The 27,679-nt window shown below is 41.4% G+C and overlaps 2 protein-coding genes across 2 annotated transcripts in view; both read left to right on the forward strand.

The window, feature by feature from the left end:
- Positions 1 to 499: 499 nt before the first annotated feature.
- On the forward strand, positions 500 to 10,757 carry HIKESHI (heat shock protein nuclear import factor hikeshi). The gene is made up of 5 exons (XM_007442041.4): positions 500 to 656; positions 2,186 to 2,423; positions 6,825 to 6,976; positions 8,613 to 8,731; positions 10,524 to 10,757. Exons 1-5 carry the CDS (start codon positions 627 to 629, stop codon positions 10,576 to 10,578), a joined length of 594 nt encoding a protein of 197 aa, XP_007442103.1. The 5' UTR covers positions 500 to 626; the 3' UTR covers positions 10,579 to 10,757.
- Positions 10,758 to 14,417: 3,660 nt separating this feature from the next.
- The window catches only part of CCDC81 (coiled-coil domain containing 81), a 33,272-nt gene continuing 20,010 nt past the window's right edge, over positions 14,418 to 27,679 (forward strand). The window contains exons 1-7 of the mRNA XM_025175563.2: positions 14,418 to 14,775; positions 19,379 to 19,440; positions 20,541 to 20,691; positions 21,992 to 22,248; positions 24,584 to 24,669; positions 25,405 to 25,496; positions 27,345 to 27,465. Of these exons, the coding sequence (XP_025031331.1) occupies positions 14,697 to 14,775; positions 19,379 to 19,440; positions 20,541 to 20,691; positions 21,992 to 22,248; positions 24,584 to 24,669; positions 25,405 to 25,496; positions 27,345 to 27,465 (848 nt within the window). The 5' untranslated portion in view covers positions 14,418 to 14,696. The remainder of the gene's footprint in view (positions 14,776 to 19,378; positions 19,441 to 20,540; positions 20,692 to 21,991; positions 22,249 to 24,583; positions 24,670 to 25,404; positions 25,497 to 27,344; positions 27,466 to 27,679) is intronic.

Genomic DNA, 27,679 nt, shown 5'->3' on the forward strand with positions numbered 1-27,679 from the left:
AATTGGATCAATAAGCCCGCTTTTTGGTATCCTGCTCTCACTAAAGCAGAAGTATTATTTGGACGGGGGGAAAATGATAAATGCATGTTGATGCTTTTTGTGCATCTGAAGAATTCTGTGAAATCAGAAAGCTTGCGCACTCCCTTGACAGTAGGAACGGGTAACAATAGCATCTCTATTTGCTGGGAGATAATAAAACGGCATCCGTAAGTTTCTTTTCCGGGAAGGAGGAACCCCTACAACCCCTGAGTCGGAAGAGAAAACCAGTTCAGTTTTCCAATGGAAGCTCATTTCGCTATCTCTGTGCGCACACGCGCCCTCCGCCCCTTGATAGGCTCAAGCCTACATTTCCCAATAGACTCTTCGGCCTCCGGAGCGGCGATTCCTTTGGAAACGAACCCGAATTGTTCTGCGCTGCATGCTGGGACGTGAGGTCCACTTTCTGGGTGCTTCCACCTACGCTCTTAAGAATCTCCTCCTTCCGGCTGCCCCGGATGTGCTTCCTTGGGGCGGGGTGGAGTGGGGGCGTCACGGAGGGGTGTTAGGGTGTTCGTTCGGGCGGATTATAGGTGTCTAGAAAGGCCCCCTCGGAGGAGCCAAGTCGGGGTGCTGCCGCCGCCACCGCCATGTTTGGTTGCTTGGTTGCGGGGAGGCTGGTGAGTGGCTCCCGCCTTCGGCCGCGGAGGATGGAGTGGGCGGGCCCCCTGGCCCTGGGTCTCCATGGAAACGAAAGGGAGGGGGAGGGAAGGAGAGAAAGAGATTGAGAGAGCGAGAGGGTGACCATGGAAACGAGAGGGCCGGTTGGCCCCTTGGGGTTTCTATGGTGAGCGATGCGCGGGGCAACTCTAAGCACCGCCTCCTGGGGTTTTCCAGTCGAGGGGACGACTCGGCGCCCACCGGGTGTCTAGGAACTACAACTCCCATCACCCCCCGGACAGCAGGGGCTATTGTGGTGGGTTGGTGGGAGTTGTAGTCTCAGTGCACCGGGATGGCGCCTGAGGGGGAAGACTAGAGAGATTCTGAAGTGATGTGCGACTTGTGGCGGGAGTTTACAAACTTATATTGCATTTATAGAAGCTTTCAACAGGCTTTATGCTTTCGCTAAAGAACAGCTCAAGACACGTAGTCCCTTATTGCTGTGTATTCCTGAGGGGGAAAGGCTGTGCCTGTTGAACTTCTGGATTGGACATGAGGCTCCTGTTTCAGGAGAAAGATTACTCTGTACTTATTTTATTCTTCTGTGGTCCGTGTGAGCTGCCTGCTTCCTCTCAGCCCTTCCACAGCCTATTTATCGAGCTGCCTAGGTCCCACTTCATCCTGGAGGGATTTGACTTCAGAAGATGACACTCCACCACTATTTGCACAATTTTTATTGCAAATTGGGGCTTTGCATGAAAGACTGCAGCCCAACACTTGCTTTGGACTTTTTTCCCTGTTGGAGTTGTGCAAGTGAACCCAAAGCTTGCATCCTACTGTTATTTATTTCAGCATAGAAAAGATGCGTCTGAACAGCGAATTACAACTTTTGGTTGTTGCTGTTGTGCAGATGTGGCCATTACTTTCATTAGCCCTTTCCCCATTTTAATGCATCTGTATTTTCAGTGGAAATAACTTTTTCAGGAGTCAGACTGATTTATCAGGTGGCTTAGCATCTTTGACAACTAAAAGACAGAGTTGGGTCACACTGAACCTGCTGATCGAGAAATGGTGTGTTAGAGCATGTTTTGTACAACTCTTTATTCTAATAGAGGTGAATATGTGTAGCTCAGGGTTGAACTGTGGCGTCCTTGGGGTTCTCTGAGCTTGGTTCTTTTCTTGCAAACGTTTCATTACCCGGCTAGGTAATATCTTCAGTGCTAAAATGGGATGGGGTTTGTTCTCTATTTATGTGCAGCACATAAATAGAGAGCAAACCCCATCCCATTTCAGCACTGAAGATGTTACCTAGCCGGGTAATGAAACGTTTGCAAGAAAAGAACCAAGCTCAGAGAACCCCAAGGACTCCACTCTTGTATTCTGTATAACTTAGCAACTCTTTCTTCTGCCCAGCTAGAGCAGGGATTGTTCTGTGAGCCACCCAAGAAGCAAATTGGACGAAATGACGCATTGCAATGTGAACCAGTTAAACTGATTAAAAATGTTTTACTCAGTGGAAAAAGGAGTTCCCGTTTAACTTCTTTTATAGGTTCAAACAGTGGCCCAGCAAGTGGCAGAGGACAAGTTTGTGTTTGACTTGCCCGACTACGAGAGCGTCAATCATGTGGTGGTCTTCATGCTGGGGACCGTGCCCTTCCCGGAGGGTATGGGCGGATCTGTCTACTTCTGCTATCCTGACGAGAATGGTGTGGCCGTGTGGCAGCTCCTTGGATTTGTCACAAATGAAAAACCAAGTGCCATCTTTAAAATTTCTGGTCTAAAATCTGGTAAGAGGGGAATACAAGGATTGGATCCTGTATATAAGTGTGTGTTATTAGGGAGCGCAGGTAGGCCATCTCTGCATTTTTGCAGCTTCCTGAAGTACCCCCCATGACTGGGCCTGCCACCAAACACATCTGTTTGACTAGGAAACATCCCAACCTCCTCAAAAGGACAGTAAATTCCACTTCTGCTCTGTGCAATTGGTGTCCCGAGATCATCACACTATCCATCCCTGCCATTCTTGGAGACTGAAAAAAAAGGTTGGAAAAGAAAAAAAGCTCCACCTGCAAGCACAAAACAGTTGTTTGCCCCTGCTATACATGTTGTGGCTCTCCAAATATTTTTAGACTGCAACTCAGCAGCAGCTGTCACCGGTAAGTAGGCAAGGACTAGAGAGCCTACTTATTAGTCAGGGATGATGTGAGCTGTATTTCAACATCTGGTGATGGATTCCTCATTCTTGCTATAAAGATTTACCATTGCTGACCGTGAGGGCAGTTCAGTCCTGCCAATTCTTCCCATGTTACTTACAACATTGCTTGTGAGCAGAAAAACATAACACAAGCAGCAGCGGCTGTTTCTGCTGTCCTTGTGTTCTGCTCTTAATCTTGTGACATAAACAATGGGATCTTCAGCCTTGTGTTTTCTTTGCTGCTGTTTATCTATTTAGCAAAGCAGTTTTTGGTCCCCTTTGCATGTTATGGAATTCAAGCACTCTGGACAAGCCCCATCCCCGCTGACATCAATCTCCTACAGTCACACATTATACATGTACAGATACGTATATGTTGGTGTACATTCAACAGATCGTAGCTCACATGGAATGCGCCACGTGCGCAGAGGCTAATCTCAAGCAATGTCAGCGAAGGGTGCAGGTTATCCAAATGTTCACGTGATGGGTGTTCTGGATTGAAGCATATCAGCATAGGGCTCAAATATTCTCTGCATTCTTGCTCTATTTTCTGCAGAATGCAAAATAGAAAACAAAATACCCCCCCCCCCCGCAAACCCTGCCTATCTCAACCAAAAAGCAGGCTTTGATCAGATGCATGCTTGCAAACACTTTAAATCCTAATGCTGAAATAATTAAAAGCCAGTATTAACCACCCAGTACTATAATAGGAAAAAAAGTTGCAAAGAAATATATTTCCCAAAACATAAATTATACTAAGCAGCGTTTTTAACAGGAGATAGCCACACTAAGGATGCAAACACAATATAGTGCAATTTCTCATGTTAGAAAAATAGTTAAATATATTTCCAACACGAAATGTGCGTGTTGTTATTTAATTAGAACTCACATATTTTAGTCAAATAATGAAACCTGATGGGAATCTATTACCACTTTATCCTAATAAAGATCTTTCTGGGCTACGATATGTTGGATTTGTTTCTTTTAAATATATTCAACAAGTGTATTTTAGTACCTGGTTTGCACTTGGAAATTTTTTTGTTTCTCCTTATTCACTCAAATATAGAAGCCAACAGCTGAGCCCTCAAAGAGGGTAGGACCTAGCCAGTGCTGTTGTCCTTTCAGCTCTTGTTCTAGGACAATTTTTTAGAAATTGCTGGCTGGATAGTTTATTTCTGTTTGGGAATTTGGAACATGGCCAACCTTACAGCCTTTGCATAACTGGGAAGGTTTAATTATAGGCCACTCAGGTTTTCTTATCAGTAATCCCCTGAAGTTTTACCAGAAGAAATATTAGCATACTTATAGTTAAAGATCTGAGAGGCCTTGGAAGAGAGAATCTGAAACTCATTTGTACCTATTACTCCCTGTAGTTTTCTTTGGAGGAGTTTATGCACATTTTAAACTAGTCTTTACTTTCAGAGAGGAATATTTTTCTTTTTAAAACAATCTTTTCATCTTCAGAACTCTATTCCTGTGACATAGCTACATGAAACTAATCTGGGATTAGTTTTTAAGGTTTGGAGTTATGTGCATGTTATTCACACTTTACTATTCTGCTGAAAACAAATACAAATAATGGATTGCTCCTCCCCCCCCATTTTTAAATATTAGTTTTCATGGGAACTCTTTAGCCATGTTTCCTGGCAGTTGGATTTATTTTGTTTCAGATAGCTATTATGTAATTTCATTACTAATAATGCATGGCTTCAGTTGGATGCATTAGATCACCACGTGACTAATATTAAAATATTACTATAAAGCTGGAAATCCAACAGGGAACAAGTAACTCTTGCTGAAAGCAAAAATCCACATCTTTGCCTTTCCCTCTTTCTTATATCTTTCATGATGCATGATATACAGTTTGGAGTATTTTTGTACCTATTTACTTAAACGGTATCTCTCTTTTAATGGCAGTTGAAATAGACATGAATAATACAAAACAAACAAAAACATAGTTTGGGATATAATAAAAGCATACTAATAAGCAGGTGACATTGATATAATTCAGTAGTAGACCAGCTTATATATAAAAATGTTCACACTTGCTAGAAGGAGTCTAGTAGTGTCTTTTCTAACTAACAATTTTTATTAAAAGGCACAAGCTTGCTTGAGCCACAGTTCACTTCATCAGATGCAGGGAATGGGGAAGGGAGGGGAAGACAGGTTGATTGTACAGATGTAGGCTGCAGTTGCAGTTCCCAAAAGCTTTTGCCTTTTAATTAAAAGTGTTAGTTAATAAAGGCACTATCAGATTCCTTCTTATTTTTTGCTACCCTAGACCAATACAGCTCTCTTCCTACAGAGTCACAATAAAGCTAACTGCCTTAGGGATCTCTAAGCCTGGGAGAGGCCACAGAGAAATCTCTTATCTTTCATGCTTTCACCAATTATGCTTCTGATGGCAACACTGAGAAAGGGTCCTCTCTATGAGATATTAAATCCCGAGAAAGTTGCAAAGGAGAGTGGCACAAATAGATTACTTGTTCAAATAACCTGATTCCAAATTGTATATGAATCATCATTAGCATTTTGTACTGTGTCCCAAAATTGTTTGGAACACAGTGGAACTGTTTTAATGAGAGAAATATGCCTCTTCTAGTCATTAGTCTGACAACAGCTTTTTGGTCAACTAAAGCAGTGTTTCTCAAACTTGGCAACTTTAAGATATGTGAACTTCAACTCCCAGAATCCCTCAGCCAGGCAGGCTGAGCTAAATTTTTCACACACTTCTTGAAGACAGCCCAGTGTCAAAGGTATTATTATGATCCTGTTGGGATATATCCATAACTTATGATATGATAGATTTGTTTGTCACATATATATAGCTGCCCATCTCACACAAAGCAACTCTGGGCGACATACAACAATTAAATAAAACAGCAAATAGATAAAAAACAATCCTTATTAAAGGATAAAAGGTAATTTTTAAAATTAAAAATATTATCAAAAATGTTGAAATATACAAACCCCACAGAGAAGGTCGAATATCAGTCATAGTGGAGCTCTCTGAGAATGTCTCCAGTTCCAAAGACCCCCAGGCCTGATGACATAACCAGGTCTTGAGGGGCTTCCTAAATAATAGCAGGGAAGGAGCAAGCCTAACTTCAGGGGGGAGAATGTTCCACAAGGAGGGATCCATAGCAGAGAAGGCCTGCCTCCTGGGACCCACCAAATGCAAGTCCTTAGTCGATGGAACCCATCGCATACCTTCCCTCCAGATCTAATGGGACTGACTGATGTAATCGGGAAGAGACAGTCCCTCAGATAACCCCAGCCCCCTGGCATGAAGGGCTTTAAAGTTCAGAACCAGCACCTTGAATTGGACCCAGAAGCAAACTGGCAGCCAATGCAGCTTGCAAAGCAGAAGTGTAATTTGTGCTCTTCTAGGAGTACACATAACTGCCCATGTTGCTGCATTCTGCACCACTGAAGCTTCTGGATACTCTTCAAGGGCAGCCCCATTTTGTTTAGAAACAAAACAGTCACCAATAAAACCATGATATATTTATTCTTGCCAGCAGCAGCACAACCAAAGAGGTTTGGCAAAACCAAACTGAAATGATGTCATGCCATGTGTTTTGTAGCATCACATGTTATGGGGAAGAAAGAGAGCTACTGAATGTGTGATTCTGGCCTATGTTGACACCCTCTGCCATGTTTACACAGTTATATATTCATCAAGCAGTCAGCAAAAGCAAGAAGAAGGAGGTCAGATATCTCCCCTGCATGACTCTTCCTTATGGCAAGTTTGAGTTCTTCCTTCCATTTATACTCCCTTAAACTGCTACTAGAGACTGTGATTTTGAAGCATCAGCATTTTAACATTTCATTAATGGTGGCTGTAGACTTTTGTTCTTTGTTTCATACCACTAGGATAACTGCTGTGTTTCCCTCCCATGAAGTCTTGTACATATTTGATACTAGTTTAGAATTGCACTTGCAATGAGAAGCAGACAAATGCATCAAGATATCTGTGGTGTCTTTCTTTTAGGTAAAGGTAGTCAGCATCCGTTTGGAGCCATGACTATCCCCCAAATGCCATCTGTGGCCCAGATTGGGATTTCTGTGGAACTTTTGGAACTCTTGGCTCAACAGACTCCTGTAGCAAGTGCTGCAGTATCATCAGTCAATTCATTCACAGAGGTAATTGCGTAGTTTTTTTTCCCAATAGAACAGTGTTTTTCAGCCTTGGCAACTTTAAGATGTGTGGACTTCAACTCTCAGAATTCCCAAGCCAGCATGCTGAAGTCCACACGTCTTAAAGTTTGCCAAGGTTGAAAAACACTGCAATAGAATAAGCAGTTTCTTCATGGATGGGCCTTGGAGTATCAGACAGGACAAAGAGTGGGTTAACAAATTTGCCATTCATTGGAACAGGACATGTCAAATGAGATTCTGAGAGATTCTGATCAATAATAGTAGAACTTCCCCAAACACAGATTGCTTAGCATTATTAATCCTTTATTGCAATGCATAGCTTTAAGGGGATTGTGTAGTGCAATCCAATTGAACAATAGCTTCCTAACTCTCTAGAGGAGGCTTTGGAGGAACATAGAGGATTGCAGGAAGCAGAAGGGAAAAAGTCACACAAACTACTTTCTGCTCTCAGAATGATTGGGTTCATCCCTGATATTGCAGGCTATTTTTGAGCATGCTTTTTTATTCAGATTGTATCTGTTGTGTTCTTGGTGTTGAGTTTGGTTATTTTCCTGCAGATGTTTGCTGGTAGTCCTCACTTACTGACCACTCATTCAGCGACTGTTTGAAATTACAAAGGTGGTGAAAAAATAACTTTATGGCCAATTTCCGACCATTTTTGGCCTTCACAGTGTCCCTCAGTCACGTGATTGCCATATAGTTAGCACATATTGTCCTGTGCCTGACCTGTGGTTTTTTTCATTTTTTCCTCCCTGCAAAGCAGACAGATTGGAGGGGAAGGGATTTCAGGAGAGTAAGCTGTTTGCTCTTCTACACATCAAAAACAATGTGATTGTGCCGGCAGCAGGAAAAGTGCAGAGATTGGAGAAGGGATTTCAAGAGAGTACTTTGTGTAGCACTCCCATGGCTCCCAGCCCTGGGCTGCCAGTGCAGTTGCCTTGCTTTTGATGTGTACAAGACAATAAGCAGGCACTCAAGCATTCCAAAGGGGGGGGGAGTGGTTAGGAGGCAAACAAAAGCTGAAGGTGTGGAACTGACTAGGCTTGTCTCTTTCCAGCCAGAAATTGCAGTTGTCATGTGATTTCCTGCTTAGCGACCATTTTGCTTAGTGGCAGAGTTGCCGATCCCAATTAGGATCATTAAGCAAAGACTAGCTGTAGAACCAGGCTAGGTAATGTCATCAGTGCAACTGGTGATGAAATGTCTGTAGGAAAACAACCAAGGTCAGAGAAGTCCAAGAACACAACAGTTCAGCCATGAGCTACAGATATTCTCTACTATTAAAACCAAATCTGTCAAATGATGGCTTTTGTTTCAATGGTACCTACCTTATTGGCATCAGGGAACTAGTTAAAACAGAGATATTTTGGACAGCATTTGGAGAGTAATAAGGGATGGCATTACCTGTTATGTTGATTTTCTACAATTTATTTTATTGTTGTTTGGTTTATTACTGTCTTTATTATGGATATATGTTTTGTTTTGTTTTTTGCTATTAACCACCACAAGTCCTAATAGCAGTTTTCAAATACATAAATAAATAGCTCGATCTGTTTTGAGAATTGCAGTAGAGATGAATATGTATGTGGAAATTGTTAATGCTTTTTTATTATTATTTCAGTTCACTCAAAAGATGCTAGACAATTTTTATAACTTCGCTTCATCCTTTGCTGTTACTCAAGCCCAAATGACACCCAACCCATCAGAAGCTTTTATTCCTGCAAATGTAGTTCTGAAATGGTAAGATACAGTACTTCTTAAGCAGAAGAAGTTTCCCCATTTCTGTACTAAACCAGAATAATAATATGGTTACAGGGTGGTTTTTTAGCTGGTTAATCAGGTTGATGTTTGATCAACGTAAAGTTCTGCGTATTAACCAATCAACAAATCTTGAGGTGTTTATTTTTTCAGTTCTATTTTCTTTTAGGATTGCAGATGGCAAGTATTTTGTGATGAGTCACTCCCTTCCATAAGTGAAAGATTTAAATATCATACAATAAGTATTTTTGTCATCAAGGAATGATGTTAGGAGTCAACATACTTCCTAATATTTTTTTAGCAGTATGCAGGGGGTTTGCTATCATCATGAGTCACTTCCTAGTGAGATGAGCAGTGACCAAATTTGAAATATAATTAAAATAAATAATCCAACATAAAATATGGAAGCTTTCCCCAAACTGGTTCCTTCCAAATGGGTTGGGTCATAGTTCCCATCATCCTCAGTTAACACAGTTCATCACTAAAAGTGGCTGGAGATTATGCCTTTTTTAGTCCAGCGTATCTCAGAAACCCTTGTTGGAGGAAGAATTCTGCAAGACCATTGTTCACTTGGCAGATGGAATTGTTCTGAAGGGTGCTGCTCTGTTTGCCAATGTTTAGGGAGGCTTCATTTAAGGAATGTATAAAGCTCTGGATTCAAGAAAGAGGATGGAGGGGTGTCCAAGAAGAGTGATGGCAACTCTCTTATTGCTGTTGACGTTTCCACTCTATTATTGGAAAACTTTGGGAAAACTATGGAACAAAAAAACACATTCTGTCAGACATTTAACTAATCAGTGTTAATGTGATCTAAGCCAAGATATTTTAATGTAATGTTTTGGTTGATTGTATGGCATGTAGTGTCTGTGTTGTTTTAGTTTCATAATTGCCTGTGGAGAAGCTATTTTAGAAATACTAAACCCATGACTCTCCAAATTTTGGAGACCCCATCTCCCAGCATCCTTTACTTTCACCACAGGGTATGCTAGCCCAGGCTGCTGAGATTTTGGTTCAGCCAGACTTGAATAGACACAGCTTTCCAAATCTTGTTCTAAGCCAAAATAATATTGAAAAAATAGTGCTTGGTTAGAGAAACCTGACACTTTCCCTAGTGAAAGTATCCATTTAATGGTCTGGTGAGACTTTGGGTCTTTTACCTTTAAGTAACTAGGAAAACTAAAGTAATGACAAGATTTGTCATGGATGGGAAACCTGGTTATGCAGTAGAGATCCCTTTAAGTTTCTACTGACGCATCTCTTCCTCTCCCTTCCCGCTCTGCCTTTTGTACTCTTACTATACTGAGCTTCAGTGTCCAGCCATTCTAAATGAGGCTGTACCATTTTAATGATTTAACCTAGCACACATGGTCCTTGTAAGGGTATCATGTGTTTCTTGAGTTCCTTCCAGGAAATGGAAGATGTCAGTGAATCAACAAGCTGCATGTCCTTTTCTGTAGCCTGCTTATTCTAGGCCTCTGAGGGATTGCACACTCATTTTTTTGCAGGAACGGCCTTTGTCCTGTGGAGGAGCAAGCTGTGTTGGCTATATGAAATGTACAGGAGTCATGATAGTCTCTGAAATAGTTGGAAGATGGCTTTGTTTCCAACATGGTGCTTTGAGTGCTGGAGATTAGGAGAAGTCTCTTTATGTCTAGAGAAAGGGAAACGATATCCTTAACTTGAGATTCCCGCCAAGTCTCACATACGAAGTAGCTTTCATATACCATTTTTTAGAATTTATCCACATCTTCTGTTTTTTCTCCCTTTCTTTCAGGTATGAGAATTTCCAAAGACGACTAACTCAAAACCCTTTTTTTTGGAAAACATAATCCTGAGTCAATTCCTTGGAAGTTCACTCTAGCAACCAGACAGAGCTTAAAAGATGCAATACACTGAGCCTGCTGAAGGATACCTGGATGAATTAATATGTTTGAGATGAAGAGAGAAAAAAACCCTCACTTTTTGTAATACTTCTGGGACTTCATTTAAAATTAAAACATAAAGAGTAGTCATTGCAGCGTGTCATGTTTTCAAGTTAAAAACTATGAACCTAGAAACCTATGACATGTACAGAAAACATGGTCAATAATATTAACAAGCATAAAGCTTTTGATTTGGTTTTTCTTTCATGCTTAGAGACTGATGTTGTTATGCAACATGTTTGCTTTTAAAGGTTCGTTAATAGCTTGTATAACTTCTAAATGTCCTGTTCAGTTAATTCTGCCTTACAGTAGTCGATTTGATTATTTGGTTTTCATGTTCAAAACAAATAGTTTCATCAGTAGCCATGACAAACATCATATCCTTCTGACTATATATTCCTGTTTAATTCTATCTGTGTACTTCTTTAGCATAGAGAGATGGGGACAGTGGAGTGGGGGACAATGGGACATCTATTACAGTCTTTCTTAGGGCCTGCTCTGAAGGACTGTCTGACAATATGTCCCATGAATTGTTTCCAGGTTAAGGTTGTAGAAGGTTGTAGTTGTTGATTCACCTGAACCTGTTGACCAGGATTTCTCCAAGCTTTATTTGTATAATGCAGAAGCCTTATGTACAGGGGCTTGATTCATTTTTGAGGGCAACTCAGAGCCACCTTTAAAATGCACTGTGCCCATTCTTCGGGGAGAGGGCAATCAAGAGCCACCTACAAAATGCCCCTTGACTGTGGAGAGAACAAATAGGGAATCTCACCCCTTCAAAAAGGTCAGTCTATCTCCTCAAAAATGAAAGCAGATTCCAGTTGGTTGTCCATAGGTCTGGCCCAGCATCTTAAAAGCTGTCTTGGGACCAGTGGGTGGGTGGGGGGGAGGAGATGAACAGCAGAAGGCTAGATACTTTCCCACTCTTTTATAAACCTTGGGAAAATTTGTTCCAGCCCCATTTTCAAACCAACCTCCTATTCTGCCTTGTGCTCTGTGCATTATCACTTATGTTTTTAGTGTGGATGGTCTGTAAAGAATGCATTTCTGAATTCTAAGCATTAGGTTCAGCTGCCTCCAGGTTTTTTCTGTTTTGTCTTGGGAGTATCAGTGAAACCTTGCTGTTTTTTCTTTGAAAAGCTTGGATGCTCATTCTCCTTAAGCATTCACAGAAAAGGGGACTTTCACCTTTTATATATGAGGTTGAGATTCATCAGGAGATTCCACTGATGGCAGCAGGAGGAAATTCTTGCTTACTTCCCCCACCCCGCTTTGCGGTCTGCCCTCCTATGGGCAGAAGATGATCAGAAGGCAAGACTTAAAAGGCGAGCTGTCATAATCATTTAGGACAGTCCTATTTTTATGTATGGAATAGACATTAGTGAATAAAGATAAATACACAAATATCTTTTTTTAAACTGAGCTACATTTTGCTGATGTAAAAATATAATTTGAGATCTATAGTGTGATTTCTTCTAACTGCAGCTGCAGTACAATGTTACTCAAAAGTTTATATACTTGTTCCAGCAGAACCAAATAAGTTAATAAGAATTGTTGGGATCAACGGAGCAGCAAAAATGTGTTAGTAGTCTTAGGTTTATCTTGTATATGTTAATATTTCTAATCATTTATCTTCATTAGCAATACATATGCAGAACTGTTTTGGGGAGGGGATAAAACTAATATGTTGAACAATAGGAAAGATAATTGATGGGTATGAAATTAGTATTTCTGGCAGCATTTTTGATTTCTCATGTTTTACTCCAATTTTCTTCTGTTATAATACATGGGCAAGCTTCCATTGTTCTAAATAATAGTAACTTAGAAATCTCAGAAATTAATTCATACTAAGCTGATGCATGCCTGCGCCCTCATCCAGTTTCTGTTGACAGAAGGTTTGAAGTTTCAGTTTACTAGCAGCTGTTGCCTTTATGTTAAGCACCATGTTTTCTTGGTAACATAAAAATATAGTAAGATTATTAATAATCAGAAGAGGCTGCATGTTAATCCTATAGAAGAGAGTAGCAGCATCTTAGCCTAGATTTGCTGATATGTGATGGTTTTATGTCAACAGATGGCAGCACCTAGCAAACCTTGGCTAGTTTCAAAAAAGCTAAGGAGTATGGTGTTTCATTACTGGATGGGAGACCACTAGGAAAGGCCAGGTATGCGGATTAAATCAGGAAGTTGAAAAGACATTCCAGAAAAAGGCCACATTCACATTATCCCAGGATAGGTACCTGGCCATATCCATGAAGTCACCAAGGGCCAAGTTGGATTGGGATGAGATTTCATTCATTCATTCATTCATTCATTCATTCATTCATTCATTCATTCATTCATTCATTCATTTATTTATTTAATGTATAGGGCTGCCCACCTTACATAGGTAACTCTGGGTGACTTTTCTTTTAAGGTGTTATAAATTAGAATCCACACAATGAGATGCATAATCGAGCCCTAACTTCAGCTGTCAAAGACAGAGTCAAAATAACGTGTCCCAAGAAGTGGATCCTCTAGGGTACAGTAAGTCTACGTCTCACAGATTTCATGATTATTTTCACTTTATGCATATGTTCTGTTACCTGATGGTTCAACTTGTTAGATTCAATGAGCAGGTAAAATACCGCACTTTAAAAACACACCTTTTATATAATGTCTGCCTTGGTCATCCACGAAATGGGAGGCAGGAAAGCTTAAACTATCATAAATGTGTTAGTTTTTAAGATACCACAACGCTTTTGCTTTGAGTTTGTTTTTGCTGCAAAGGAGCAACACTTTGCCACACTTCCGAAATCTCCACTCAGGTACTGATAAGAAAGATGGCCAACGATGGCAGTCAGCTGTGCAGTCCCTGGGAGGGAGTTGCATTGAACTGAGTATGTGTTTCCCTTGTCTTGAGTTTTCATACATACATAGGACTTCCCTGCCCTCTGGGCCTCTGTTCAATTTCTTAGCCCAAGATTGTTTCTAAACAAGACATTTTGAACTAAACAAGACATTATATAAAAGGTGTGTTTTTAAAGTGCAGTATTTTACCTGCTCATTGAATCTAACAAGTTGAACCATCAGGTAATAGAACATATGCATAAAGTGAGAATAACCATGGAATCTGTGAGACGCGTTGGAGAAGACTCCTGAGACTACCATGGACGGTCAAGAAAACAAACCGATGGATCATCGAACAAATCAACCCAGAGTTCTCACTTGAGGCATAAATGGCCAGGCTCAAATTATCATATTTTGGACACGTTATGCAAAGAGCCAGCTCTCTGGAGAAGACTTTGATGCTGCAAAAGGTGGAAGGGAAGAGATGAAAAGGACGACCAGCAGCAAGGTGGATGGCCTCAGGTACAGTGCTGATGAGTGCACCTTTGGAAGAGAAGGACCAGGTTAGGGACAGATCGTCATGGAGAAAATCTGTGGGGCTGCTAAGAGTGGGCACCAACCTGATGGCACCTAATCAGTGAATCAGTCAAACAAACAAACAAGCCATGATTGTATCGGTCCTTCCCTGATTATTCCCTTCTTGCTTTCTGGACGATCTTTCTTCGTCCCCTCTAACAGCGAAAGAGCGTCTAAAGGAGCCTGGAGGATTCTGAGTCGGACTCTCGTCCCGGCAGGACAATTCATGCAAAGCTGGGCGAGGAATCCTCGATTGTGACGTCACTCCTAGTAACAAGTGAGTGAGGCTCGCGTCCTAGCGACGGCCCCGCCCCTCCCTTCCCATTCATGAGCCCGCCCCGAGCGCTCTGAATGCCCTGCGTTTCGCAGAGTTTCTTCGCCCCCGTCTCTCTTTCAAGAAACCGAGTTTCGCTTCTTGCCTGGATGGGGAGGAGGAGAGCAAGAGAAGGGAAATGGGGCGACTTTGCTGAGGCCGTGCTTTAAAATCAAGTCAGCAGGAGAACGAAAATTAGGAAGCATGTGACTGCAATTCCCCCCGCCCCCCCGCACGAATCGGCCTCTGTACCTCGACCTCTCACTCGCTTTTCGCCTCAGTAAAGATAAAGGCCAAGGATGTAAAAATGTTGGACACGATCCATAATGCAATCACAGAGGGGAGCAAGAACCTGTTTCTGACACTTCCCAAGCTCACTTCAGAAGGTAAAGTTTATTTAATTGTTGCATAAAAAAAAAAAAAAGAATATAGGGCTGTGAATGGCTTTTCGGGGTATATCTTTAAATATCCCTAGTCTTTACTCTCCCGGTGTTTGAATACGGCAGTAAGTTTCTGAAAATATGAAATGGAAATGTTTCTTCAGGCAATACTGGCCCAGTTAGCCAAGCTGGCGGGCGAGTTTTGTGTGGAAGATGGATGGCGGATCTAAATATCCATTCCAGTAAATCAGTAACGTTTCTAAATAGATGTCTCTCTGGTGCTTCAGTTCCATTTCCCCCCCTTTAATATGTATTTTTTTGGGGGGGGGGGACTGTACTAGTAAAGAAGCAGCTGGAAAATAAAGGAGGAAAAGTCTCTATCCTCCCCGAAGCATGAGAAATATCTACAATCCTTGTCTAGAAGGCTGATGGACAGGTTAGTGCATTTGGGGGTGGAAAGATGTGTGAACGCTGTTCTGCAAATTCCTGGATCAGGAGCTGGGGTTCCTTCAGTATCACCCTGGGTTTCCCCTTTGAGTTGCTCTCTTGCTTCTCATTTTCGTTGGCGGTGGGGGGGGGATCTCACAGTTGTGGTGGAAAAGTGGTAAACACAACCTGGCTGTTTCTGGCCTTGTGGAATTTGGGGGCCCAGGAAAAAGAAGCCAGGGATGAGAGACCCTCTGTTTCCATGAGAGATTTTAGGATGGCCGCTGGTCACCAAAAAGAAGCTTGCCTTGGGGTCCAATCACCCCACGTCTCGGAGATCCCAGACTGGATCTGCTGTCTTTGGTAAAACAAGCTGACTAAAGAAAAATAAACTCCTACCAGAAGTTAGAAAAATGTCTGGGTTGAGTGATGGCCTTTTAAGATTTTCCCTTGGTATCTGTTTCTAGGTGGACGGTTAGTGGTATCGTAAAGAGCAGGGGTTTCAAAGAAGTCAGTATGGCTGCAGTTGAAGCCCCCACCCTCTTTTACATACCCCTGTTAATACTTATGTGGCACAAGCAAGCGTGCAAAGAAAAAAGAATCTCGTGGCGCTAGCTTTCATAAATTAGAACTCTACTGGCATTATTACTTCGTATCTTTGATGAAGTTTATTCAAGTCCAGAAGATCCACATCAGCCATTTTATTCAAGTCCTTTGAACTGTACTTCAGGAGAGTCTGCCTTTCTTTCCCCACTAGATGGCAGCAGCAAGCTATTTTGGCTGATCTCAAACAACTAAGCAGGGTCAGTCCAGGATAATATTGGGTGGGAGACAACCGGGAGATTTCAGGGCCACAAGCTAGACTGCGGGCAGACAGAAGCCATTCTGGAGGAGGGCAAGGGCAAAGCAGAAACGACAGCGATGTGTCTGTTAGTCAGTAGAGAGCTACATACTATACTCTTATCGGGAGTTGAGTTTGACTTGAAGGAGGGTTGGGTATAATAATAATAATAAAGCCAGGATTGAGAAGACAGCAACAGACAGCAAATGCCGCCTCTGCAAAGAAGCTGGAGAAACAGTGGACCACCTAGTGAGCTGCTGCAAGAAGATCACACAGACTGACTACAAACAACGGCATGACAAAGTAGCAACTATGGTGCATGGGAATATCTACAAGAAATCCCACTTGCTTGCAAGCAAGAATTGGTGGGACCATAAAACAAAGTAATAGAAAATGAAGAAGCTAAAGTGCTCTGGGACTCTAGAATTCAAACAGACAAGCACCTGCCACACAACACCCCAGACTTAACCATTGTTGATAAGAAGGACAAACAAATCTGGATAGTGGACATTGCAATACCTGGAGACGGTAGAATGGAAGAGAAAGAACTGGAGAAAATCACAAAATATAAAGACCTGCAAATAGAAGTAGAATGACTATGGCAAAAGAAAGTAAAGATAGTACCAATAGTAATAGCCTCCTTGGTGCAATCCCAAAACATCTGGAGCACCACTTGAAGACCATTGGCATTGACAAAATCACCATCAGTCAATTGCAAAAGGCAGCTTGACTTGGAACAACTTCCATCCTGTGACAATACTTTTAACCCCATCAAACAGCAACTGCCTATCCCAGGTCCTTGGGAAGGACCTGATAGGTGGATAAAAATGCCAAATCCAGTCTAAACATCTAGCCGACTGTGCAACCAACCATAATAATAATGTTTTTAAATTTATATTCAACTTTCAGCAACTCTGGGCAGTTTATAAATTGTTAAGAATGGTTAAAAACATTAAAACAAGATAACAAACCCAGATGGGAACAAAGAAATAGAAGAAAAGGGGGCTTCAATTATAGAGTTCATAGAGTTGGAAGAAATTCTGCAAATATTCTGCTTCAGCCTCTTGCTAAGTGAAGGGCATCCAGAGCCCTGCTCGCTGATTCCCCTGGAGAAATCATTTCTCATGATCGCCAACTGTAGCCTGCCCTCTTGTGTTCAAGTCCCAGAACCGAAGCAGGCAATCCTTGGGGCCAATAGATTGCAGCTGGAATTTTGAAAGCATGCTGTGGACACACTCACAAAATGGCTGTAATGGTGCCCTTCCATTAAAGCATTGCATTTTCACCATCCATAATTTCTGCTTTTGGAAAATGTGTAATCTATCAGAATGGTATATACAGTACCTTCCCTTAAGTGGTCAGCATAGGGCAGTGTTTCTCAACCTTAGCAACTTTAAGATGTGTGGACTTCAACTCCCAGAATTCCCCAGCCAGCCTGGCTGGCTGGGGAATTCTGGGAGTTGAAGTCCACACATCTTAAAGTTGCTAAGGTTGAGAAACACTGGCATAGGGAGATACATATGTTACATTATGTCACACCCCCATTTATGGGGCTGTACTTGAATGTACTTTTGGAGGGGGGGGGAATTTCTCTATTTTACACAGGGTTTATCCTGTGTAGTACATTCAGTGATACTAAGCATCAGGAGGCATTACATGGCCAGTTTCATCCTATTTGGGATCCATCCGATGTGGGTAGACAGATGTTATTCTACAGGGTTCAATCCCTCTGTGAGGAATTGTGTATGGGACTTATAAGCATTCTAGAAAATAAAGATGCTACAAGAAATTGCCACTTTACTGTGCAGCATGCCAATTTCTCCTTTAGTTTTTTAATGCAAGTCCCCTCCCCCCAATATTTAAGTAAGGCAGTGAACTTGCTGGACACCAAGAGTAGTATCTCTGGGCACAGGGATGCCCTGAAGGGTTAATTTTGCCTATTCTTGCATTACATACACCTTCAGGATAACCTTCTCCAGTCAGAAATGATCCACCTGATCTTGGAATCTCAGAAGAAATTGCTCAGGGTATGCCAATATTGAGATGTGAGGGGGAGTGAGGCTCCCAGGTGCTATTTTTTCAGAGTCTGTCGCTGCTCTGTGGAACAATCTCCCTGTGCCATTGAGATTGTTCCCACATTATGGGCCATCTGGAAACTTAAAGGCTAAATTGTCCCACAGAGTCACTGGTGGTGATTGAGAAGACATCAATGAGAAACTGGTGGATTGCTGCATTTTTGTTTAATGCTGTTTTTGCCATGAATGTTCTATTGAGTCCTCATTATGTATAGTCATAAACCACCAAGAGTCCAGTTGATTGCCACGGATATAAATCAAATCCATGTAGCAACAAATCAACCCATTTAATTGCCAAACATTGAACTAAGCTGCTATGAGAAAGACTAAATTATTTCACAGATTCTGTGGTGGTTAAGAAGACCCCAGTGAGAGATTGGTTGATTGATATATTTGTGTTTAATTTTAGAATTACTTAATGCTGTTTTGGCCATAAATGTTCTATTGAATTGTTATTATGCATACAGATAAACCACCAAGAGTCTGGTTAATTGTGGTGGGTATTAATTTAATCCATCCAGCAATAAATGAACCCATTTCACTGCAAAATGTTGAATTTAATTCAAAGCTGATCGTGAGGTAAGCTCAAAGTGTATCAGTGGGATATGACACAATGGTTGCATAGGGATGTGGAGGGAAAAAGATTTTCCTCTTAAAATCTTTAATGTTCTTTATACATGTTTCCTTAAGAAGCTGCTTACTATTTCAAAGTTTCTGTACCCATTTTAGCCATTCCTTCTCTTGAATGTGGGAGACACAAATTGTCTGAACAGATAAGTCAGTTCTCAGACATGAACAAAATCGATAGTAGATAAGTGCACATAGGCCTTGCTAAGGTCACAAACAGTTTACAAAGAACGTCTGTTAGAATCGACCTTGACTGATTTATGCATGTATAAGAACATTTAGTTTTGGTACACCTAAAACCTTTGGTTTCCCCAGTTTAATATAAATAAAGCTTCCCCCTAAATACCTTACGTTAGTTTTCTATTATACACCCCTTAGCCTATAAATGGAGAAGCCATTTTCTCTGTCTTTGCCTTAATTCTTCATGGTGTTGTTAAGAGCCTGATGTGATCCTTAATGCATCAAGTAAAATATTTTGCCTTGGGTACAGTTCTCTCTGATTTTCTCAATAGGGTTTTGAATTAAATTCCACATCAGAGAATTAAATTCAGTGAGCTTCTACCTAGGATTGAGGTTTCTCCTCTTTTTAGAGTTGTGTAAAAATGTGTTAAATGACAAATATGTGTGCTTTACATTTCAGAGGTCATTAATATTTGGGACACAGTTTCTGAGTTTGTTGAAAAACAACTATCCATGAATAAGGTAGGACTTCTTGTAAATTCTTCTGCTTGAACTCTTAACTTCACATCTTGGTAGGTTCTGTTTAAAGGCACCAGATCGTATGCATGACATCTCCTTTTTTAAATGTATTGGAAGGTAATGCTCTTTTGTTGATAAGATTAGGTGGCGAGGAATTGCTAACTCAGTTTGGCTTCCTTGAGAAAGAGGAGTTATTGGAGGCCAGCAGCAAGCCTCATGTATCTTCAAACCAGGCATTTGTTCACCACATTCCAACAGATCCTCAAAGAAATTTATGAGCAACTATCTCGGTTATTACTCAATTTGCTGCACCCCCCCTTCCTCCTTTCTCTTTTTCTCTCTCTTCAAAAACTGTACAGTCTTCTCCACAGAAATCTCAAGATCTTCTGTCATTAAGAAGACAAGGAGTTAAGAATATAAAAACATAGAAAGAGCATGTTGGATTGTACCAAAGGCTTATTAGTGGATCCATCAGATGTCTCTCATTCAAGAGAGAACTTCACGTCAAGAAGTTTTTCTAAAAAATATTTCACTTCTATCCAGGTTCATCAGTGACTCAGACTGTGCTATTAACATTCCTTTGTTCCAGCTGTGATTCAGCATTCCTTAAGAGCAAGCCTTCCAATTCCCTCCCTCCTTCCTGTTATGTTTTGTCTACATGTTCACAATATCCATATAAATGTCAGGCCTAGCCCAAGGAACTCCAAGAGACAATGCTAATTCAGTTCAGCTATGTTTATTAGCTACAACCTCTAGCAAGAATCTTCCCAGACTAAAACCCCAGTTCCCAAAGACCTCCAGCCACAACAGTGTGAATTCCTCAGGGAGGTGCCAGTCTCATCCTCTTGATCCTCCCTCGCGGTTCTGGCGAGCTAAGAAAATGTTTGTCTCCCTGAGCTCGACCTTCATAATTCCATTCCATCACAATAAACTAGACCAGTGTTGATACCCTTAGTTTGCTGATGTGTGTAGGGGAAAATCCTAGTTTGTTGAGTTAGGTCTGTGCTGAATATAAGATCTGAAGTGTGACCTTTCAGCTTGTAGCTTGGGGTCCTTCACCACTTTGCTATTCCGGCTCTTACTTAGGGTCTCTTCTTTTTCAGGGTGTCCAAATCCCTGGTCTTGGGACGTTCTCCTTCCTTAGACAGAAGCTGCAAGTTGGCAATAACAAATTCATTCAACGGCCTGTGTTCCTTCTCTCTGAGAAACTTGCACAGATCCACAGACTAAAATTGAACAAAATACACACTCCCGGTGAGAAATTGAGTTTCGGGGTTTGCCCCAGTCTTCAAGTCTGAACCCTTTGCTTTGTACAATTAAGTTATCCACTGAGCAACATAAATAATTTTAAAAGGAATATTTATTTGTTTGTTTGTTTGTTTATTGTACCCAAAGGGAAAAATGGAATTCTCATGTCAGGTGGAGGTGCCAACCTGAAACCCCAGTGAAGCATATGGCTCCCAGAAGCTTTGGGTTCCTCAAAATTTTGCAACCCCAATTATACTATACTTTTTTAATATCCTTATTATCCTTATCCCTAAGTTTTTGTAAATGGCTTAGGATGATTTATAATAACACTGAAATCATTTAAACATGCTAAAACAGATGGCAGTCAACCTAAAATTCTTATTAAAACCATTGAAACCTACCAAATACTGTTGAAAGCCAGGTTAAAAAGGCAGATTCTTAAAATTCTCTTGTAGGAGAAAGTAACCCCTAATAAACATGAGGAACACAACCAGGGATGTTGACAGAGGAAGTTCCCCCTTGACAAGTTCATGTCACCCAAAAGAGATACTCCTGATGCTCTTAATGAACAGCAGATTGTGCAAGGGTTTGTGACTGAAGGAGAAAATCATGCCCCACATAAATGCAGATTACTTGCATTGGCTGTACAGTATTTAATCTTAATGAAACATAATTCAGATTTAGTTATAGTCAGCCCTTCAAGGTAGTCCAAACCAGAAGCACCAACCACGGGTACTTGCGCTACCCTTATTGTAAGGCTACACTAACAGAATCTTGCAAGTGTAAAAGCACCTCTCCCCTCCCTTACTTTTACTCTCCTGAAAACTAGGGAGGGTCCCTTCTGAGATGCTTTCTCCACCCCCACCCGTCCTTCGGACTCAGCTTTTGTTTATCAGACCGTTGTCTAGGCTGCAGCTCTTCCTCCTGTCTCCCAAGGTCATTCCCGCATACCATCGCAGTTATTGATTGACTGGATCCACGTGCCACACTAATCACAGGCTCTGGGCTGCTCACAAGTTTGGTCCCAGAGCTATCTATTACTCCTGGATCCTCCTCCAAGGCCAAGCATGGTGTTGGTATATTTATGATGCCAGTTGCCAAAGTGGCAAGGGCGGGTGGGAGGGCCCAAGATATCTTCCTGCCTGAGTCAAAAGCAAGATTGTGCCACAGTTCCATATCCAGAAGCTGCCTAGACTAGAGTACCTGGGAGAAATATGTGAATCAACCCATCATGTTATTCTGCTAACATCTTATTGTATGATATCAGCTTGCCTATAGAGCATTTCTCCCTTCCACGCCTTCCTAGGTGATATCCCAATTGTCCAGCTGAATTTCATTGTGTTATCCCTGGAGGGTCCCTTCGACAGGGAGACGGTGGAAGGATGTGTCCGAGAGACCCTCCTGTCTTTCTCGCGGTCCATTGCCACCAAGCAGACAGTCGAGTTCACCTTCAAAGGAATTGGTGTCCTGATTATCCGAGACAACAAGGTGAAAATGAAGTTTTACAAAGATTTTCTTCAGACCATGGATGGAAGCGGGGCGCTCTTAAAAGCCCTTTCAAATGTAAGTTTGTTAGGCATTCATTATATTCTAGGATTAGATTGCATTTTTGTGGCATCTTAAGAAACATCTGCTAATACATTCAGTATGGCAGTGGAACCAAAATGACCAAATGATGGGTTCAAGCCGAATCAAGACAGCCATCAGTCTGGGATGCCTGATTTTGCATTTTTGCAGCAATTATGTATAATTAATATAAAATTTAAAAAATTAAAAACATAAAAATAAAATAATTAAATTAACATTGCATGTTTATTGTGTGTATAAATAGCGTGTTATAAGAGAATGAGAGTGGGAATGTGGTGTTTTTGGGTCTGGGGTGACTATATAAGTACATTCCTGTTCTGTGTGAGTACTAAAGGGAGGAAGACTCCATCCATCCATCCATCCATCCACCCATCCATCCATCCATCCATCCATCCATCCATCCATCCATCCATCCATCCATCCATCCATCCTCTCTCATTTCTCAGCCATTCATCTACCTACCTACCTACCTACCTACCTACCTACCTACCTACCTACCTACCTACCTACAGACCTACCTATCATATCTGTCTGTCTGTCTGTCTAATCTACTACTTACATACATTACTTACTGAGTGTCTATGCTATTCAGTTACCAATGCTCTGAATGGCTTATAGCCACGAAAATATGTACATTGTGCGTGTGTAGCATGTCACCTTATTCATCATCATCTCTGCAGCTTCAAGGCTCCTCCACCTGTGCAGCCTTCAAGGCTTCTCCAGTTTCTCAGACTTGGATGTTGAAGGCACTTGTACAGTGTTTTCATAAAAGTCTTGTTTGGTGTCACTTTTTTATCTCCAGCCTTACTACCTTTAGTCTTCATACCAACCTACTTTTCAGGGTAGTTGTTGTAGGAATAATGTTATGTACCCTTCCTTGAACTTCTGGTTCAGAGTCAGGCATAACTCTGCCTGCCTACCTGCCTGTCTGTGTGATTGATTGATTGACTGATTATATGCCATCAAGTCAATGTCAACTCTTAGCGACCCCATAGTTAGACCCTCTCCAGGATGATGGTAAAACTCTAGCACAACTAACTATATATAAATGTTGGTGTGTATGACTGAGTTGTACTGCATTCCTCTTTTCTACAAGGGAATTAAGACTACAAGTATATAGAATAAAATAAATAAATAAATAAATAGTAATAAATAAAAATTGCATAAAACAATCAACCATTTAAATATGCAACCACAAAGGCACCAAAACTGGAATTAAAATGATTGGTTGATTGATTATGTGCCATCAAATTGTTTTCGACTCCTAGCAACCACATAGATAGATTTTCTCCATGATGATCTATCCCCAACCTGTTCTTTCAAGTCTCCCAGCAGTACACTCATCACCACTGTAACTGAATCCATCCATCTTGCTGCTGGTCATCCATTAGAACCATAGAAGCAATTAAATTAGAAACAATGAGAATTTGCTAGCAACAGTTTTAAAACTTTCTTTGGTCTTCACCAGTTTGGTGGCTTCCAGAAGTCCATGCTTGTTGCCATTTCTGGAAGTTGTCTTCTCAGCCTATCTAAAGAACACTAAGTTGGGAAAGGCCATCTCTATAAGCAGCCAATACCAGAAAGATTTCAGTAATTGTTGGAAGGCAGAGAAGGTCAGCAAAGGTTTAGCTGTTCAAGAGCACAATATCCTTATTTAAAGCCACCTAAGATAGCGGCCATCATGCTGTACTGAATTCCACCTATTAAATACATTTTTCATGTGCCAGTTATGGGTCTACCGTCAATCTGTTTTATGAGATGACTCTGAGTTTGGCACACACTATGAAAGAGGGAGAACACTTTTTCTATCAATTTTTTCCAGAACATCCATTCTTTTATAGATCCCAGTACTATCCTCCCTTATTTGCCTTTCCTCCCTTCAAACCCTCTAAACCTTTTAGCCCAACTTGTGCAAATTCCCCTGGACCAAGAAATCTATTACTAGTGGGAAGAGAGTTGTGGTTATTCAACACAGTGTTTTCAGAAAAGAAGGTAGGTATAATAATATGTGGGAATGACCTTGGGAGACAGGGCAAAGAGATGCAGCCAAGGGAAAAGTCAGATAAAAAGTAGCTGAGCCCGCAGCAGGAATATGGACAAGGCAAGAGGCTCAGAAGAGACCCTTGGGCTGTAAGACTCTTGGGATGGGAGGAGAGAGGTACTTTCAGACTTGCAAGATTCTGTTAATGTAGCTTGATAAAGTAGAATTAGCTCATCTGGTCATTTTTCGTGTCTGGTCTACCTCATAAAGCTGATAGTAGGTTTAATTATTTTCTGGATGCCGTATTGATTCTTTCTTTTTCTTCAACAGAGGCCAGGAACTGTGGACTCTGTGTTGTCATCCACAGACACAATCACTCCACCATTCTGCCCTTCCAACACTGCAGCGTTTCCAAGGTGGGTGTGTTTCTCTAATCAGTCCACACGTTCTCTAACCTACAAGTTCATCTGCACAATAAGGCTGGCAAGCAAGGTTCAGTTATTTGGAGGCTGATCAGAAATAGCAGTAGTCTTTTCATTAGCTGCTTCCTGCTCCCTGGCAGGAAACGGACTGTAAAGGGGAAACAGCAGCTGGGCTGGTGGGTCCAGGGGTGGGACCTGGTGGCCTGTGATGCACCCTCTTGGCCTTTGGACCAATGTGATGGATGGTCCTGAAGATAAAGTGCACGTGCTCACATTTAAAGGAATTGTGCCTTGTATGACCAGAATGTGGAATTTATATGTTTCGGTGATTGGCTTGCTATGGTTTTAGCTTTGCATGTAAAACCCACCAAGTTTAAAAGGACATTTTGTGTAATGGGTAGTAGGAATAACCTTGGGTGACAGGAAGAAGAGCCACAACTAAGACAATGATCAGATAAAGGAAATGCAAGTCTGGGTCAGATCTGTAACTCCAGTAAGGATCTTAGGTCACACCTTCCCTAGTTCTCAAGAAGGTAAAGGTAGGGAGGGGGAAGGCACATTCAGACTTGCAAATTCTGTTACTATAACTTTATAATAAAAGTAGTATTCGCATGCATGACTTTGGTTTCCTTGTCTGGCCTACCTTGAAGGGTTGATATTTTGAGGCTCCTGAAGGGCAAAGGAGCCCCTGAACCCTTCTGTTTTGATTGATTCTTTTTTTCCTGGTAGGATTGAGGTCAAAGAACTGGAAACCATTCCTGAAGAAGATGAAAAGTCCAGCAAAGAGCAGGAGCAGGTGGACAAAGAGAGCTATAAAAAAGGTTGGATGAAAATGTACATTTTTGTGAGCTGTGTTATTGTTATTTATTTCATAGGTAGTAAGGCTATGCCTATGTAGCTGCTGTTTTTCTGAGATCTGCTTGGAGATGGGCTGTAGGGAAATCCAAATAAGTTCTTGTAAAATCTCTGAAAATCTAAATCATGGTAGTGGGGTGGGGGAAGGAATAAAAGATCTCCCCATCTCAGTTCTGGTATACTCTTCTTTTTATTGGAAGGTTTAAGGAAGAATAAAATATTTGCAGCTACAAAACATGCTGTTCTACTTAAGAGAATTAGGTATTAATAGAGGAGAATATATGTAGCTCAGGGTTGAACTGTGGAGTCCTTGGTGCTCTCTGAGCTTGGTTGCTTGCTTATAGACGTTTCATTACCCAACTAGGTAACATCATCAGTTCTAGTGAGTGTGGGGTTTGCTCCATGTTTATATATAGTAGCTTGCCCTGCCAGTGTTGATGGGGGTATGGTTTACTCCTTGGTAGTTCCTTGATTAGGATATTGTTTTCTGCTTGATTGTTTGTCTGTTGTTAATCCCTGCTTATCTGGGTGTTGGTTGGTGGAGAAGGCGCGTTCTTGTCTTTTTTGTTTCGTTCTTAGCTTTTTGTTCTCTCTTTTGAATGGTGTGTAAATATGGTTTATTTCACAACATTAACACCAGACAAACAATCAGTCAGAAAACAATACCCTAACAAAGGAACTACCAAGGAGAAAACCACACCCCCACCAACACTGGCAAGGCAAGCTACTGAATATAAACAGGGAGAAACACCCCCCCCCCTTGCACTGATGATGTTACCTAGTTGGGTAATGAAATGTCTCCAAACAAACAACCAAGCTCAGAGAGCACCAAGGACTCCACAGAATGAGGTGTCTTATATATTAGTACATAATAATACTCTATAATCCCATGTATCTGTAAAATATAAACATCTTAATGTCAGACTGTAATCCCATTTGAAGCCTTGGAAGTTACATTAATTGTCCATAATGGGGCTTAGTTCCTGAGTAGAAATTCCTAGAATCATAAAGATAATAAGTCCCTAGAGTTGATTACGTGAATAGGTCTGGAAATTTTTCTTGGCAACAGTATGGAAGTGCCATTGTTGCCTTGTTTTGCAATCTTTTTTAACTTCCCAGTCTAACTTCTACTTCTGGGAATTTCTGATAGTTTCCCATCCAAATATAAGCCAGGTCCAACTTTGGCTAGTTTTCCCAGATCATCCAAGGTCGCCCCAGGGCTGCTGTCAGCTGTAACATACCTTTTTACCTTTTATAGGATCAGCTTTATTCAGTGGCGCAATAAGATGATTTCAGATATTGGACTTGGGGGATGAGGGTGCTTTTAGATGGCTAAGTCCTCTATTTTAATTCCTTCAACCCTGCCTTTTCTTATTCTGTTGAGGGAGTCCTGAACCTTTGCTCCCAAGTCGCCTTCTAAAGACACTCTTTTGTAGAGGGGTGATGGAAATATCTGGCACTAGAAGAGAACCAGTGATGCTGAGAAAGCCAGACAATGTATGAAATTTAAAATAGCAGCCTAGTTCCAAAACACCTGATCCAGAGTGAATCACCCTTGTCAATGGCTGGATTGGAAGAAAACTAGGTTGAAACAGGAAATCACATAGAGGTGTGGTGGGCAGACTCTAGAAGAGACGGTGCTTTGGACTCCAGGATCTCATCCTTCTTTCATCTCTTTACTCCTTGGAGCTTGGTGGAAGTTCCTCAGAATAGTTTGAGAAGCTATCTTATCTATGATTTGCTTGAAAGCTCTTTCACTGACAGCTTGCAGTTGTGTCATAGAGTTCTCTGACAACCTCTGCTTTTACTTACAGAAAATCTGTTGCCAAAACGCTTTGTCTCCCGCCAAGCACTTTTTCCAGCCAAAGTGACTGGGATCAGTTTGACCGAGGAGCTTGAGAGGAACCTCAAGCCCAAGCCACCACCTCCTCCAAGGTGAGATCTTGACTCTGAGGGCATCAAGTGAGTCTTTTCAAGGTTATTGTGCTCTGGCCATATGAAATGACCTTACACTGAGGAATGTTGTTGCTTCTCATCTTTTCTGGCCTGGTGGTCGCATTTCAGAGATCACATAGCAAAACAGCTACTGAGGATCTTGCCCATCCTCAAACCAATTGCTATGTGGGATATGGCCAATTACAAAGGACTG

Source organism: Python bivittatus, unplaced genomic scaffold (assembly GCF_059951505.1).
Source record: "Python bivittatus isolate LINGU-HERP-01145 unplaced genomic scaffold, Pbiv_v1 ctg000340_np1212, whole genome shotgun sequence".
NCBI classification, from domain to species: Eukaryota; Metazoa; Chordata; class Lepidosauria; order Squamata; family Pythonidae; genus Python; species Python bivittatus.